The sequence below is a fragment of the Pelophylax lessonae genome, assembly GCF_965119305.1.
Source record: "Pelophylax lessonae genome assembly, chromosome: 5".
Lineage (NCBI taxonomy): Eukaryota > Metazoa > Chordata > Amphibia > Anura > Ranidae > Pelophylax > Pelophylax lessonae.
In genome coordinates this window covers 476,380,214-476,398,370 of record NC_138772.1, presented here as the reverse complement: position 1 = coordinate 476,398,370, position 18,157 = coordinate 476,380,214, and the positions used below count along the sequence as shown (strand labels likewise).

General features: G+C 44.1%; 1 protein-coding gene across 1 annotated transcript in view; it reads right to left on the bottom strand.

The window, feature by feature from the left end:
• LOC309556827 (neural-cadherin-like) overlaps positions 1-18,157 on the bottom strand; it is a 128,280-nt gene that overhangs the window by 94,193 nt on the left and 15,930 nt on the right. Inside the window, exon 2 of the mRNA XM_082259348.1 lies at positions 1,954-2,148. Coding sequence (XP_082115474.1) covers positions 1,954-2,148 — 195 coding nt within the window. The remainder of the gene's footprint in view (positions 1-1,953; positions 2,149-18,157) is intronic.

The following is an 18,157-nucleotide window of genomic DNA, read 5'->3' as shown; positions in this document are numbered from 1 at the left end:
TACCGGGGGACTGGGAAGTAAGCCACATCAGAGAAAGCCGGATGGGTCCATTGCCTTCTGATTTGAATGGGTCCGCCCCTACCAGTTTGAAGGGAGCAAGAAAGCTGGGGAAAGACGGTTAGTATTGCTCCTGGATGTAATTGGTGAGGAATGTGGATGGCGATGGGTGGGCCTTTCCTCCTGGGTTGAATCTGGCCTTCTTGCAAAAGGCTTGTCCCCAGTTGTAGGCAGGCTCTCCCTAAGCTGTACACGTTCCATACCTCCTGGTAGGTAAGGGCTACACTGGGTCTGGCCTTTGGGCCGGGGTAGAAAAAGCCCGTAGTGTATGTGCCCCTGGGGTGGCAGCCCAGGGGTGCCTTAATCCTCACTGGTGAGGGGCAGCTCGCCTTGAGTTTTTCGGCACCATGGTCACTGCACCTACACACTTTTTTAAGCACCTGCCTCTTGGGCAAGGCCTTTTGGCTTCGACCAGAGGAATTTTTATTACGGCCGGAAGGCCTGTCCTTGTATTTTCACAAGGGCACTAATTCACTTCTCCACTTCCCCTTCCCCACCTTTTTGTTTGTGTGTGCTTTTTCTTTGTAGTTTGTCACTTTCTATCACATTTTTTCACTGCATGACTTGTAGGGTGTGGGTCCTCGGGCCCTGCCTTGAGTCTTGGGAGGGGGTGGATATGGCCTTTTGGCTTAGTTCGCCCTCTCTCATGGGGTCTCCCTTTGGGGGAGCCCCACTTAGTACTCGGTGGGGGCTGTTTCGGCAGTCCCCCTGAAGAACGGGGTCGGTCTGGTTTCGGCCAGACAGACCATGAGTACCTTAAATCCCTGTCAGGAGTCTTGCGCCCCGAGGGATCGAGGTTTGGGTCCTACCTCTTCGGAGGGAAGACCATTTGTGTTCGCACACCCTGTGCACTTTTTGTGTTCCTCACGTTTGTGTGTGTGCACTTTTTTATGCACCGGGTGAAGTCTTTTGAGTGTGTTTCACACGCTACGGGCTTTTAAAAAAAAAAAAAAAATGGTGGAGAGATTGGAATCAGATTGATTGATTGCTTCTGTGGACAGGTGTCTTTTATAGTCCAAAACAACGGTACAGCGCTAATAAGGTGCATTCATTGATAATATGTAAAAATAAAAGAACATATATCTATGCAATATTAAGGTGCTATAATACATAAATCTGTGCAGTATTAAAGTGCCATAGTACAAATAACTGTGCAATATTAAGGTGCTATAATAGAAATAAAGTGCTTTCAATAAATCAAATTCATGTAATATATAAAGAATTAGATCCAAAGAGTCCAGTGGTCTTGTGCTAGAATTGGTGCACAATTGGTGCAAAATTAGGTCTTTTATTTGTCTTTTATACAGGTAACAAGCTGAGATTAGGAGCACTCCCTTTAAGAGAGTGCTCCTAATCTCAGTTCAATACCAGTATTGAAGACACCTGAGAGCCAGAAATCTTGCTGATTGATAGGGGATCAAATACTTATTTCACTCATTAAAATGCAAATCGATTTAAAAACTTTTTTGAAATGCATTTTTCTGGATATTGTTGTTGTTATTCTGGATTTAGGAACATATGCCTTCTCAAGTTGACATACCTGCTGGTCCACCCGGCGCTCACTTAATGAAGTTGTTATTTTATAAGCATATATTTTCAATGTAAATATGCCTTGAATGCTTCCCAGCAGGTGAGCTTGTCAAGGTAAGCATCATGCACCTAAAAAATTATTTTTTCTGACTTTCAATGGAATCATGTGAAGTGAGAGGTGAAGCCAGAAAGCCAGAGGATCTCCGCATTAGCTACACAAACAGCAAACAAAGTTCTAGTCTTTCCCTAATCATCCCAAAAACAAAAAAAAAAAAAAAAAGGTTTTGTCTAGAATTATGATTTAATATCTTCTAGAGAACAATCCAGTCCATGCCATATATTATAATATAAGGAGACATTACTTACCTTCCATAAGGTAGTATGATATCCCACCACCTGAGCTCTCATCATTGTAGTAATGGGCTAAAAGCTGGTAAACAAAAGTGCCTTTTGGTGCTTTAGGATCTACACATGCCAGGTAAGGGAAGGGGTACATTGTCCACTCCAAACTCTCCTCCCTGGGCACAATGATGGTTATGTGGCACAAGTACCAGTCACTGTCTGCAAATACAAGAACCAGACATTACGGGTTGTTGTCACCGCCAAAGCAAGAAAGAACAATTTTAACAATAAAACATAAACCAACCACAACCACAAGGAAAGGCCTCCCACTTTTTGGCCAGAATAGGAAGGTGCAGGCAACACTATTTTTCAGCATGAGATTAAAAATAAAAAATAAAATAAAAATGGCATCTCTAAATCTAGGATTGTCTTTTAAAACTAAAAATAGAAATAACTAAGTTGGAGCAATTTTGAGACTTGGGGCTTTTCACCAAAAACTGAACACATAACATAAACATATATAATTTGAATATAAAGTAAAGGATACGAACACGATCATAGAAAAGCCATGGTCAACTAGGGTTCTGTGGAATCCTAGGGTTCCTCCAGAAGTTAATAGGTATTCCTTAAGCTGTGGCTGTTTAATCTCAAATTTGATGGTGCCTGCTTATTTCGGGGGCTAACACCACTTGGCATAGTCAGCTGCATGACACCAATGGACTTTTTCGCTGTCTGTAGGGTGGCATTCTATTCACCACTGTACCTGGGACATTCTTCCCACTACCCACCAATATAAGTGCCATTTTTCCCTCTGACTCCCAATTAATTGGTTTTAGCAGGGTGTGGGCAGGTACAGTTTTACCTCCCTGCACAGGTGGCATGGAGGAAAGAGGAATGCACATTTCTCCTGGACCCCCGCAATGTCAGGGCCCAATTGGACGCTGCCACCCGGTTGACACCTGCGGCCATCTTTAGTGAGGGCAGTGCTTACAAAAAGCACTATCTCACTGCAGTTGGTGCTCATTCTGTGTGTTCCTAGGTTAGGGACAGGAACCTGCTTGATGGGGAGCGTGTTAGTTCTTGTTGCATCTGCTTTTCAAGGAATCCATTTCAAGTTTATGTACCTTTCAATAAATGGCATGCTGTATGTTTAAATCTATTTCTTAAAAGTTTTTCAGGTCTTTTGTTTCCAATGGGAGTTCCCAGTGGGACCTGTGTTTGAGGCTCAAGCCACCACAGCTGGCTCTCAGTTCAAAGAAGCAGCAGCTCTTCTATGGGGTACTCTTTTCATCTGATTATGTGCTTGTTGTGCTTTTGATTTTGACTTTTCAGCCATCAGCCTCAGGAAATATAGCTATTGACTGGATTAAAATACAAGAAGAGCAAAAGATCTAACGTTGGCCATAGGTAGAATTTCATATGAAATGTTTCATTTTAACATTTGTTCAATTTTCCAATGGTTATTGAGGTCAAACCAGTGTTAGTTTTCCTTTTCCACCATAGTGACCTTAGGGAAAATTTGAAGGAGCATGATGGAAATATTTTCTCGAATGAACATATTTCTAACAGTGAATGTGTTTTTTGTTCGGGAAATTAAAATTATTCTAAAACTGTTAAAAGCAAATTAAATGTTGTAATACTTTCGTATTGGCATTTGTTAAGTCATCTAATGTACTGAAAAATTGTACAAAACATTCCTTAAAAAAATCTTTTAGTATATGACCAGCTTAACTCCACAAAATGCCTTAAGGATCAAGAAAACCTTACCATTCTTCTAGCATGCAATCATAGTTGTACCTTTATAGTCAACCGTTTCAAGCTCAATTCCCTTAGCCTAAGTAGATTAAATGGTTCTGCCACTGATAAGCAAAGTTTCACTTCTTGTCAAAAGTCAAATGTCTAAGCCCTCCTTTCCATCTCTAACCATTATTCCTGCTAATGGTATATGCCCTACAAAAAGAACATGGTACACAAGAAGGATAGAGGTGTCTTTGACATGTAAGCTACAGTATGTTCAGAAACGTGGCTTCACCTCTTCTACCCTATGGGATGGAGGACACGGAATGAAGGAGATGGGGGGATGGGACTGGAGGAGGAATAGGACACGTGATGGAGCAGATGGGAAGGGAGGAGGAAGAGGACATGGGATGCAGGAAATGGGACTGGAGGAGGAAAAGGACATGGCATGAGGGAGATGGGACTGGAGGAGGAAGAGGGCAAGGGATGGGGAGATGGGACTGGAGGAGAAGGAGGAGGACATGGGATGGGATATGGCCAGTGGGCGGATTCTGTGAGACAGCCAATGGGAGGGTCCTGGGGAATGTTCATAGTCAGGTCTGGTGGGGCCCAGGCCTAAAGCTGTGTAAGGGGTCCGACATTTCTGATGGCTGCCCTGCATAAGACTAGTTACAATTTTTGTCTTGGCCAGGAGCCAATTCAATGATTAGAAATTTGCTAGTTCCCATTAGATTTACCAAAAACTTTCCATCAGGGGCGTAACTACAGGGGTTGCAGGGGTTGCAATCGCAACCGGGCCCCGTGCTCAAGGGGGCCCATGTGGCTCCCCTGTACACCTGAATAGGAGGGGCAGCATGTAGAGAAATCACTGTCCTCCTTTTTCCTTCTGTAGCTGCAGGAGAAAAATGGAGGAGATTGGTTCCTCTGTACGCTGCCCCCCGCCACTTCTCCTATCCAGTATACTTGTGTTCTGCTGTCTCTGGGCCCGTGTGCTCCCCTGTGTGCCCCCTTCTGTGCTGCCCCCCCCCTTCAGAATTCTCCCTTCCCTCTCCTGCCAGCTGCTGCAGGGGATGTGTCACAGTAGAGAACCAGGAAGGGGTCGGTAAATATGTAATTTACAAGCTCCTTCCTTTTCTGAATGGACAGAGTCATAGTCAGTGACATTGTAAAAAAATTAAATAAAATGATAAAAATAATACAATTAAAATACCAAAAAAAAACTACTCCCCACAGTGGGTGATCTTCCAGGATCGCAAAGGTCACACTTGCGACAGGGCCCTGGCATTCCACCACCGTGGGGAGGCCCCAAGATGGCAGGAAGGGGGCCCACTGCAGAACTTGTGAAAGGGTCCCGCTGCGGGACTGTAATAAAGGGCCCCACAACCAGAGTAAAGGGCCCCAGGGCGCCAGCGGTCCAGGGGGCCCTTCATGGTTTCTTGCACCGGGGCCCTGAAGGTTCTAGTTACGCCTCTGCTTTCCATCCTTGTCCTTGGCTCTTTTTTGCTTGTGTGGTGGAAACCATTCATCGAATCACCCACTTCAAAGCAGACCTTTCCCCCCTTTTACTAAAATTCACATCAGCATGCATCTTTGTTAAAAAAACAAAAAACAAAGCTTTTTTCAGCATCTTCTCTGGAATCCACCGTCCTGAGGAAGCATACCCCTGAAACATGTTGAGATTCCCACTACAACTCACAACTGCAAATTCACTGTGTCATCCTATTCAGTTCATTGTTATACACTGTTTAAAAAAAATTAAAGATCTCAATGGGGAAAAATATCATGCTGGATATATATACTGATATGGACTGGGTAATGTGTTAGGAACAAAAGTAAGCCACATCGTTTAATGGAAATGAAAATTATCAACCTACAGAGGGCTGATTGCAACCCCCCCCCCCCCCCCAGAATATCAAAGTGAAAAAATGATGCAGCAGGCTAGTCAATTTTGCTGGAATTTCATTGCAGCAGCTCAAAATAGTACTCAGTAGTTTGTATGGCCCCCACGTGCTTGTATGCATGCCTGACAACGTCAGGGTATGCTCCTTTTGAGACGATGGATGGTGCCTTGGGGTATTCACTCCCAGATCTGGACCAGGGCATCACTAAGCTCCTGAACAGACTTAGATGCAACCTGGTGGCGTCAGATGGAGCAAAACATAATGTCCCAGAGATGTTCTATTGGATTTAGGTCAGGCGAGCATGGGGCCAGTCAATGGTATCAATTCCTTTATCCTTCAGAAACTGACTTCATACTCTCATCACAGCAGGCCGGGCATTGTCGTGCACCAGGAGGAACCCAGGACCCACTGCACCAACGTAGGGTCTGACAATGGGTCCAAAAAAAAATTCACCCCAATACCTAATGGCAGTCAGGGTGCCATTGTCTAGCGTTTAGAGGTCTGTGCGTCCCTCCATGGATATGCCTCCCCAGACCATAGTAACATAGTTACATAGTAGTTGAGGTTGAATAAAGACAACAGTTCATCCAGTTCAACCTGTTCAGGTGTGTGTGTGTGTCAGTGGCGTGATCATTTCCCATAACTCTGAATGTTGTGATTTGTAAGATGCACGTCTAAGAGTCTTTTAAAAGTAGCCATACTCCCCACAGCTACCACCAACTGTGGAAGAGAGTTCCACATTCTCACAGCCCCTCACTGACCCGCCACCAAACAAGTGATGCTGAACAATGTTACAGGCAGCATAACGTTCTCCACAGCTTCTCCAGACCCTTTTACATCTGTCCCATGTGCTCCGGGTGAACCTGCTCTCATCTGCAAAAAGCACAGGGCACCAGTGGTGGACCTGCCAATTCTGGTGTTCAATGGCAAATGCCAATCAGCTCCACGGTGCCAGGCAGTGATCATAGGGCCCACTGGAGAATGTCGGACCCTCAGGCCACCCTCATAAATTCTGTTTCTGATTGTTTGGTCAGAGACATTCACACCAGTGGCCTTCTGGACATCATGTTGTAGGGCTCTGGCAGTGCTCATCCTGTTCCTCCTTGCACAAAGGAGCAGATAGCGGTCCTGCTGATAGGTTAAGGACCTTCTTTGGCCCTGTCCAGCTCTCATAGAGTAACTGTTTGTCTCCTGGAATCTCCCCCATGCTCTTTAAACTGTGGTGGGAGATACAGTGAACCTTCTGGAAATGGCACGCATTGATGTGCCATCCTGGAGGAGTTGGAATGCCTGTGCAACCTCTATAGGGTCCAGGTAGTGGAACTGATCCTAGCCAAATGCAAAACTAGGGAAAAACAGTCAGAAAAGAGGATTAGGGAAAAAAAATTCAGAGGCCTCCATCTGTAAAACCATTCCTATTTTAGAGATCATATCATTGTTGCCCATTTAGTGCCTCTGTTATTAAATTCATTAACACCAAAGCACCTGAAACTGATTAACATCCCCCTCTGCTACTTAACTGACCAGATCAATATCCCAGGAGTTTAATTGACTTGATGATATACTCTGATTAAAAAGCAGTTGTACATTTGATGGGCAGTGTTAGTAGCCCTTCTATTGAAACTCAATTTGTTTTTATATGTATATATATTGTGGATGGACTATACTACAATAGGGGGTTATGTTCATGCTTGATGCACATTGTTTTTAATCTTTATGTATGTATTTTTTTTTTTAATATCACCAATCAGCCTTTTGTTTTTATGAATTTATGTGTATAGTTTCTTGAGTAAAAGTCCCTCTATTTTTTCTTGCTGCTGACCTAGATAGTAATTTTTCTGAATGTTTAAAACAAAATTGGCAGCACTGACATCTAAACATCTGGCACATCTGTGTGCCTATTGCTGCCATTAATACCATGTAGAGCTGCCATTTCTACAACAATACCAAGAAAATTAGCAGAACATGCAACCAGACATCATGCTTTATCCCACTAGCTGGAAAAACCCCTTATGGATCCTTTGATCAAGCTTGATGAACAAAATGACCAACACAAACCCACTTCCTGGATACAACGTATCCACGATGAGCTCACCTGGACCACACAAGTAAGACCATCACTATTGTGCCTGGATTAGCAGTGCCCAGTCATCTATGAAGGAACTTTGGTCTACTTTTAAGTCTATGAGACAGAAAACACTTGTGCAATTGCACGGGACATTTCACTAGAGCAGCAATCACTTACATAGAAAAGGGTTGTGGTGAAACATTCTTGGGATAATCTACTTGCTTGGCTTACTGTTTGACATTACATTGCAACAGAATTCAACAAATATATATTAATATAAAGTTATACTTTATAATAACTGCCGGTAAAGGATGTATACCCTAGACCGGTCTTTCTGAACTTTTTTCTCCAGTAAGACAGTAAGACCCCCGTAAGAATTTTCAGGTCTTAGGGAACTCCTACTAAAACCAAGTTAATGGATGTCAACGGGGAAAATGTTCCTTACATTGGTGGTTAGTAGGAAGAATGCATCCTTACAGTGGTGACCATACATACACCTTAGAGACAGCTTAAAAGATAGTGTATATCATGCTGCTGGTTTTGCAAAGTAGTGATAGTCCTGGAACTATGCAGATGCCATCAGATAGGAGGTCAATCTGCTGCAGTTCAATGTACTCTAGCAACCTCTGGAGGAACTCTTTTGGATAATGGCTGCCCTAGACAATAGACATTTGATGATTTTGATAGCACTAGCCAATATGGCATGAACATATGTGAGCTGACAGGACATTCTGGAATTTAGGTCAATCTACCATAACTTACGTTCTTCATGAACAGAGCCCATTTATAAAATCTGGAAGAAGGCAAATACTTAAAGCTTAACTTTTTTAGGACTTAGAGAGTGGCCGTTCAGGTCTCAAGTGTTACATCCCGAGAGGAGGGGAACTGAAATTGAGGATGGGGCAGGGGGTGTAATTAGGAGAACCTGTCACTTAACTGTGAATTGCGACAGCTTCCTTTTAAAGGAATAATAATTACTGATTATTTATTATTATCATTATTATTAAATGTTATAAGTTCATTCCACCTGAAAAATTGGATTTTTGACTTAGCGTAAAATACATTTCTCTGATGTTCACTGGCGGACACAGCTCCTGGTATTCATAACCATTTGGTTATACTGCCCCCTACAGGAGTAGGACACTAGGCAGAAAAAAGTTCTGGCTACACCCAGGGGCAGTCCCAGGGGGTATACTCCCTCTCTCACCTATAGTCAGGTGGCCGCATTGTGAACCTGCATCAATGACGCCGGATGATGGAAGGCCCAGGAGGCGAGGCCCTAGTAGAGTGTGCCTTGACAGGGAAAGGAGGAACCTGACACTTGATGGAATAGGCCTGAACCACTGTCTGTCTGATCCATCTGGAAATGTTCACAGAGGAAGCGGACAACCCTTTTCAAGGTCGATCCGTGAGCACAAAACAACAAAATGGCGGCACCACAAGGCTTACAGGGACCCAGGATTGGGAGACCAGGCCTCAAGGACAGATCTAGACAGACCGGGGGTCCCTGGCAGGAGCCCCCACCAGGTGCAACCACCCCCGCACAGATTGTCCGGTCGCCGGCGGCGCACCCCTCTGGCCCCCATTGCCAGTCAGCACCCTGCCCCCACCCCAGGAAAGTGGCCAGACCACCCAAACAGACCCAGCGTATGTTGAAGGGGGGGCAGGATGAGGGACTCGGCAAGGGGGGGTGCATGCAGGAAGGAGGGGATCCTGGGGGTCCAGTCATCCCAAGGAGGGGCCCACGTCTACCCCAAAACCCTCAAGGGGGAGAGGGGGGACAGCTAATCACCATACCAGGAACCAGGCGGACACCGCTCCAGACAGAACCCCTCTCCATTAAAATGGGGCGCTGCCACTCTGGCTGAGACCTGGTCATATGTGACCTCGCGAGGTGTTTAACTCGTAGGTCAGCCACCGTCCAGTGGGGCTATGTCGTGGCTGACCTAGCGTGGAGCTGAGGTCTGCGAGTGCTCGCTGGCCAGACTGGGGTGACCACTGGATCTAGTTATCCAGCCCGTTGCCCAGCTTCGCAGTTGACTGTAGATCTCACAGGAAAAATCCGGGAGGAAAAATTTTCCTATATAAAATTTTTTTTTGCCAGGACCAAAGAAGATCCCAGCAAGGAACTAGGTCCTTACTCCTGAATAGGCAGCAAAAAAAAAAACTGAGTGGCTATAGCAGAGAGAGTGAGTATACCCCCCTGGGACTGCCCATGGGTGTAGCAAGAATCTTTTTCTGCCTAGTGTCCTACTCCTGTAGGGGGCAGTATAACCCAATGGTTATAAATACCAGGAGCTGTGTTCGCCAATGAACCAAAGAGAAAGTATTTTTTTCATTTTGGCCAGAGACAACCACCCTCTTGTGAGGGGAATGACCCAAGATCTTTAGTTGCATCTCAGTGTTGCAGATCTCCAGCTGCTTCTTTGCAGTCACTTCCTATCTACATGTAGTCACTGCAGAATTTGCTGTACATCATTGCTCTAGCACGGCTTCTGGATGGGGACAAGGGCCCCTTATGCCTTGGAAATTAGTGTTGGTATAGCTGCTAGTAGCCTGTCTTGTGGGTGCAAGTGACAACCCTGGAGCGGTCACCCCATAACAGAAAGTGCCTAAACAAGGACTCTCATGGCAGAATTACCAGGTATTATTTTCAAGAAAGCTGAAGATTTAATAACATATAAAGTGTTTTTAAAATTATATTAAAACCTATAAAATTAAAGTGATTGGGTTAGCATATGGCGAAGGACAATTGCACAATATCACTGGGATTCTGGTATGTGTTCTTATTAAAATAAACATTTTAATTCAATTCATTTAAATGTTTATGATTCTCAAGCATCTCAAGCATCAGTGACATATGGAGACTCCTAGAAGAGAAGGGACCAACAAAGGCAACCGGACAAGGAAAATCTTGTTTAATCTCATAAGGCTTGAGCAGTCACCAAGTGATGAGGATCGAAGAGCCCTCTCCCCTCTCCCATTCATTTAGGAGTGGGCTCTTCTTTTCAGCACAGAGAAGGACCCCATCCATGGATTAGTCAGATGCACGAGTTTAATATGGGACATTTTCGAGAACTGTTTAATCCCTTAAGCATGGTTGAGTTTCTGTTCAGAGTGGCCACCAAAGCCTCTCCATATTTCACTTGGTGGATTTTCCTGGCAATGGACCTTATTGAAGCCATAATTAAAAGTAAGCCTTAGTCAGTGAATGTGAACAAAGTCACGTCTAGATGTTTATTCATGTTCATAAGTCCACAAAGGAGTTTTTCAGAGCCTCTATTGCTTCCAGGTTGGGGGGATTTGACATTCCTGACATCATTTCAAATCACTTCACTTCATCATTGAAACGATTTCCCTCCTGTGGTGTGGTGTACCTCCTTGCAGTTTAATGTTGTGTGGAATTATCGGTTAATAAATTTATACTTATTTCCGGATGTTTTTTCCAAAAAACACATTGTTATGGGGTCAGTGCCAACATGCAGGGATGTTGCCAGACCATGGCACCCTGAGCATGTGCCCTTGTTCTTCTATTGAGTGACTTGAGTCTCCTTTGAGATGAAGAGAAGATGATACAGTTTATGCATTATACAGTTTTGGAGGGATATAAAGAATCTACTTTTCATTATTTATTTTGTGATGTGGCATCACAGTTTTTAGACAAATTCATTTGTATTCAGTTAAAAAGATTATATCAGTCTTAGATTTTTTCCAAAGTGGTCATCGTGGTGTCACCTGAGGTGCCATTGGCCGAAATGCATCAGGTGATCTTCCTGCAGTTTTCAGGACACGCTCTTTGAATTTACACCGTGGTTTTCCTCTGTGCACCTGCTGATTTCACCAGTTTTACATGTAAGTGACTACAATAAATGTGAGTTTGTTTTAAATACTGCACCATGAGCCTCTTTGCTCTCTTTTGGTATTGAAACCTCCCTGGTGGATCTGTTTATCTGAATGTTGGATCATCTTCTGTATGAGATCCCCTTTACCACAAAGAATCTTGCTGGATCCCTGTAACCTGTATTGATGCCTTCTTAAAGAGAGTATCTGGTAATCAGCCCATTTATATACATCTACAGGTGATTTCTTGCTATACACAAGGAACTTGGTGGTGGTCTTTCATTAGATACTCGTCTGGTGTTCAAACATACCACACTATATATTTTTTTCTCCATTTTCTGAGTTCATTTTAAGCTGTTGAGACCTGATTCTTTGGAGTTTGGTTGCCATCGGAAGTGGAGAGAAGCTTTAAAACACAACTGCGTACTTTCTCATTATTATCTGGTAAGCAGCCTGTGTGACCATCATTGTTTGATGACCTTAAGGAGATTCTGGTGACGGTCTTTCTGTTGAAACTATCATCTATATATATGTATTTCTGGTGAGCGGCCCTCTTTTATCATTGATTGAGGGGCTTTTTTTAGCTCTTGGTGGCGGGTTATTGCTCCTAATATATAAGTTGGGATATACTGCACCATGAGATTTTTTCTTGTTTATTTACATATTTCCTGCCATCTGCATTGATCTGACTGAGCCAAGCTGGAATAGTGAGATTCTACATCTACTCTACCTTTTGGCGGGTCTATTTTATCCTTCCATCTGGTAAGCAGACTGGACTGTCCCTATCACTTCATAAGGACTATTATCTGAGCGCCGCAAACCCATAACAATTATATTTGGAGGGGGTTTTATGTGCTTGGGTGTAACTTTATTTTTTGGCTTTTTTCACTAAAACTTTATTGATATCACATACAGGACAAAAAAAATCCCTTATATGATATAATATTTTGAAGACAGGTTCTCTTTACCGAGATATTGGTGGAATTTTGATCCCTGATAATCCATCTGCACTCCATTGAAGATAGTTGGGAGGAAGCGACGTATGACGTTGCTCCGGTCCTCCAAAGCCATAGAATCGAGTGAGGGCCATCTTGCCTTCACTCGACTTCCTGCACAGCACCTGAGAGGACCAGGTCATTTTCCCTGCTACCGATGGCTCCGGTAAGCAAGGAAACGACCGGGAATCGTTGGGAGGGGGGACCGCCCACCCTGTAAGAGAATACCATCAGCTATCTGCTGCCATAACACCGGTATTTAACTTCAAAGTACCGATGTAAAATTGCAGTGGGCAGTCCGGAAGTGTTTACGGTGAATAACTGAACACCAAATTCACTACATGGACCCCTTATCTATTTATACATATTGACCATATCCCCCCTTAACCACTTCTGGACGGGAAGATTTCCCCCCTTAATGAGCAGGCCATATTTTGCGATTCAGCACTGCGTTACTTTAATGGACAATTACCCGGTCGTGCGACGCTGTACCCAAATAAAATGAATGTCTTTTTTTTCCCACAAATAGAGCTTTCTTTTGGTGGTATTTGATCACCTGTGCAATTTTTGTTTTTTGCGCTATAAACAAAAAAAGAGCGACAATTCTGAAAAAAAAAAAAAAAATTCCCTTTCTGCTATATGACATTCTCAAAAAAAAAAATTTAAAAATCAAAATTTTTTAACATTTTTGGCCAATTTGTTTTCTGCTACACATTTTTGGTAAAAAAAAATCGCAATAAGCGTATTTTGATTGCTTTGCGCAAAAGTTATCGCATCTACTAACTACCTGAAAGATTTATGTCATTTTTATTGTTTTATTTTTTTTTTTACTAGTAATGGCGGTGATCTGCAATTTTTATCGGGACTGCGACATTGCAGCGGACAGATCTGACCCCTAACTGACATTTTCAACACTTTTGGGGGACCAGTGACATTACTACAGTAATCAGTGCTAAAAATATGCACCGTTACTGTAATAATGACACTGGCAGAGAAGGGGTTAACACTGTGGGTGATCAAGGGGTTAAATGTGAGCATAGGAGATTGATTCTAACTGTGGGGGGGCGTGGCTTGTGGAATGACCATAGAGACCTGTGTTCCTATATAGAAGGATCACAAGAGCTCTGTGATCATTCCACGGAGAAGAACGGTCAGCTGTGTTTACAACAGCTGATCATCCTTCTCTCTCAGCGGGGATTGATCGCGGGTGTCAGGTGGCAATCGGAGCCGCCTGCCTCGTGCATCGGAGTCCCTGCGGCCGAGTGGGGGCAGGAGTGCGCCACTCGCTCGCCCCCTAGCTGCAGGCGCTTGCACAGGCCGCACTGCTGCAGTAAATAGAGCTAATAAAATGGATGAGTTGGAAATGTTAGTACATGAGGAGGACATAGACCTAGTGGGAATAACGGAGACTTGGTTCGACTCCTCACTTGACTGGCTGGCCAATATCCAAGGGTATTCGATGTACCGGAAGGACAGGGTAGGAAAAAGAGGGGGAGGGGTATGTCTCTACGTCAAGAACAATGTAAAGGTGATTGAGAGGAGTGACATTACAGAAGGGATGAGTATGGAGTTAGAATCCATATGGGTAGAACTCCATAGGGAAGGAGAAAAGGGAAAAGTAATTGTGGGGGTTTGCTATAGGCCACCTAAACAAGGGGAGGAGGTAGAGCTGGAATTTTTAGCACTTTTGGGTAAAGTGGCAAAGCTAGGATCAGTCATCATATTGGGGGACTTCAATTATCCCGACATTGACTGGGGAGAGGGGACTACGCACTCACATAAGGGCCGTCTATTCACGGAAACCTTACTGGATAATTACATGTCACAGCTGGTGGATTCTCCTACTAGAGAAAACGCAATCCTGGATCTATTGATCACTAATGACCCAGACCTAATCTCGGAGGTAGGAGTCCAGGACAACCTGGGCTCTAGCGATCACAGGATGATCACATTTAGCGTAAATAACAATATAGCAAGGCAAGTGGGGAACATAAGAACCCTTAACTTCCGAAGGGCAGACTTTCCAAAATTGTACTCATTGATGGGAAGGGTAAACTGGGACCAAACCCTGGGATCCCTGACCACAGAGGAAAAATGGGAATGCTTTAGGAACATATTAAGCAAAGGCATCTTGCAGTGCATTCCTATGGGAAATAAATTTAGAAGAGACAAAGCCAAACCTGGCTGGCTAAACCGTAGCGTTAAAATACTTATTAGGGGAAAAAAATTGGCCTTCAGGAAATATAAAATCAGAAGGCACAGTATTGGCTTTCGACCAATACAATGCGGCAAATAAGAAGTGTAAACACGAAATCAAGATGGCTAAAATAGACTTTGAGAGACAAATAGCAGAGGATAGTAAAAAAAACCCAAAGAAATTCTTTAAGTATATCAACAGCAAAAAAACTAGGGCAGAGCATATTGCACACATAATTAACGATGATGGGAGGTTGGTTACAGAGGACACTGAAAAAGCAACCGTGAGGGGTACACTGACCATGACTGTATGGTTAGTAGTAATACAAAGGACTTGCCACTATGGCTAACAGAGGGTGAAATCAGGGAAAGGTTGGACAAACTTAACACAAACAAATCACCAGGCCCGGATGGCGTACATCCGAGAGTACTTAAGGAACTCAGTAAGGTTATATCCAGACCACTGTTCCTGATCTTTGCGGACAGTATTAGGACAGGAGATGTACCAGGGGAGTGGAGGAAAGCAAACGTGATTCTGATATTCAAAAAGGGTCAGAGGCATATACCGGGAAATTATAGGCCTGTCAGTCTGACATCAGTAGTATGTAAACTTCTGGAGGGGATGATAAAGGACTATATCGTAGAGTTTGCTAAGGACAACAGCATCATCAGTAGTAACCAGCACGGGTTTACAAATGGGCGTTCTTGTCAAACCAATCTCTTAACATTCTACAAGGAGGTGAGCTGTGAGCTGGATAGGGGCAAACCAGTGGATGTGGTGTACCTAGATTTCGCTAAGGCGTTTGATACAGTTCCCCACAAGCGCTTAATTTATAAAATAAGGTCTGCAGGTATCGACAGCAGGGTTTGCTCTTGGATACGGAACTGGCTAAAAGGGCGTATCCAAAGGGTGGTAATAAACAGCGCATACTCAGACCGGTCTGAGGTAGTAAGCAGGGTCCCCCAAGGCTCAGTCCTAGGACCAACCTTGTTCAATTTATTCATAAACAGCATTGAGGTCGGGGTCAGTAGTTCGATATCAGTTTTTGCTGATTACACAAAATTAGGCAGGGCAATAACTGCACAGCAAGAAGCAGATATCCTACAGAATGACCTGGACCAAAAAACGGAAAGGTTTAACGTGGAGAAGTGTAAGGTTTTGCACTTGGGGACCAGAAACATAAAAGCAGAATACACGTTAGGAGGGGAACCCTTGGGGGAATCAAAAATGGAGAAGGATCTGGGAGTCTTGGTTGATGATAGACTAGGCAACAGCTTGCAATGTCAAGCGGCGGCTACCAAGGCTAGCAGAATATTAGCATGCATAAAGAAAGGGATGTTTTCCAGAGATAAGACTATAATCCTTCCACTTTATAAAACTCTGGTCCGACCTCATCTGGAGTATTCTGTCCAGTTCTGGTCGCCAGTCCTCAGAAGGGATGTGTTGGAGCTGGAGAGAGTACAGAGAAGGGCAACTAAACTAATTAGGGGATTGGAGGACCTTGATTATGAAGATCGTCTCCAATCGCTTGATTTATTCTCCCTGGAGAAGAGACGCCTGAGGGGGGACATGATAGCAATTTTTAAATATCTCAATGGGGATCTCAGCTTAGAAAAAAAGCTGTTCAGTCGAAAGGATTGCATGAGGACTCGGGGGCACACAATGCGATTAGAGGAGAAGCGTTTTAACCTCAGGCAACGTGGGGGGTTCTTTACTGTTAGGGCTACAAGATTGTGGAATTCTCTACCACAAGAGGTGGTTTCTGCGGGTAGTATGGTGGCTTTCAAAAGACTATTAGACGTACATCTCAAGGATCAGAACATTCAGGGGTATGTGAGATGATTACAGCCACACACACCTACACAGGTTGAACTGGATGGACTATTGTCTTTATTCAACCTCACCTACTATGTAATCTTAAGAGCAGTAAAGGCCCCCGGGAAATGCAGTGCACTGTGGCCCCTCCTACACAATCACCCACGAGAATAAAAATGCAAATTATCGATAAGGCAATATTTATTGCTACAGCAATGCCAGGCTAATGACAGTTTCCAAGTTCAGTAGCTGGGTCTGGTGAACACACACATGGACGGGGGTCAGACTCGACTGTCCTGTGTCTGCCTGTTCCTGTGGAGGTGGACAGGCATTCCTGCAGTTGTGGGCTCCCCCTCCACGGCCCAAGTGACCTGACAGCAGCGCAGGGCCAACAGGCGCATGCCACCTGCTAAGTTCAGCACGATGCACGCGGGAATTGGGACTAATGCTTTGCTAGGGCTGGGAAGGTGGGGCCTCCCAGGCAAGTGGGCCCCCGGGCAACTGCCCAGCATGCCCATTCAGTAAGATGGCCCTGTCCTCTTCTCAAGAGAGAATAAATTCAGTTTGCAATAGTGTGAACCCGGGCTTAATGGAGAAGCTGTAGAAAAGCATGTAGTGCATTTTTAATACGATTTTGCCACTTTGCGTTTTGCTTTTCTAAAATCTGACCAACAACAATTTTTCTAAAAAAAAAAAAAAAAAAAAAGCATAAAAATGGCAGCAAAAATGTGGAACAGCAAAAATCAGTGCAGAAATGCTCAAAAGCAATGCATAGATGGGAATCGAGCCTTACAACATGTGTCAATGCGTCACAATCTAGTGCAGCACATAGAAAAACAGAGGAATTTAAGAAAGGAAGGAATAAAAAAGAAGCACTGCAGTGCATTTGAACTACACATTGCAGCGCGTGTTCACACCGCACATCGGTGCACACGCGTCATACACACAATAACGTGCGCTGTACGGTGTCAGTAAGCTCTTACTTTTCAACAACAGCCATACCTCTGCTGAGGATAAACAGTTGATGGCAAGTTTCACTAAGGCAGCCATTAATAACCCCACAGACACATCTAAAGAAAACAAATAATGGGTTGGGTATAGCCGATTCCCCTCTTTCCTGTTTATAAACTGAAGAGCTCTTAGTGCCGAGGTGCAGGTCAGGTGACTGGCCTAACTTGAACTCTCTGGGGACGCCGTACAGACGTGACCATATTAGTATAATGTACTTGTACTGACAGTCACCTCAGACTCTGCAAATGTAAACAGGAGACATATGAAACGGATGGGGGCTAATTACTAAATAATATTTATAGTCCCTGCACCACGCAGTCACACTGGATTGAACATTCCTTTGTTATTGCTGGTGTGAGGTGGCTGTATGGAGAGGAGTACGATATAGTGAACAGATCCCTGCCAGCACAGGGCGGTTTGATGTCAGACGCACATTAAAGTGGAGTTCCACCCTAAAATGTAACTTCCGTCCATCTTCTTGCTCCGGGTCACCTGAAAAACAAATGGATAATCGCAATTTATTTTTTTTTACTTACCTTGTTTTAGAAGATAATATACTTACCTTACTTCCTCTTCCTCCCCTCGGCGGCCACAGCGATTCGTCACTTCCTGGCTTGCAATGATTCCTGGGAGCTGAACGTCATCGCTCCCAGGAATCAATGCG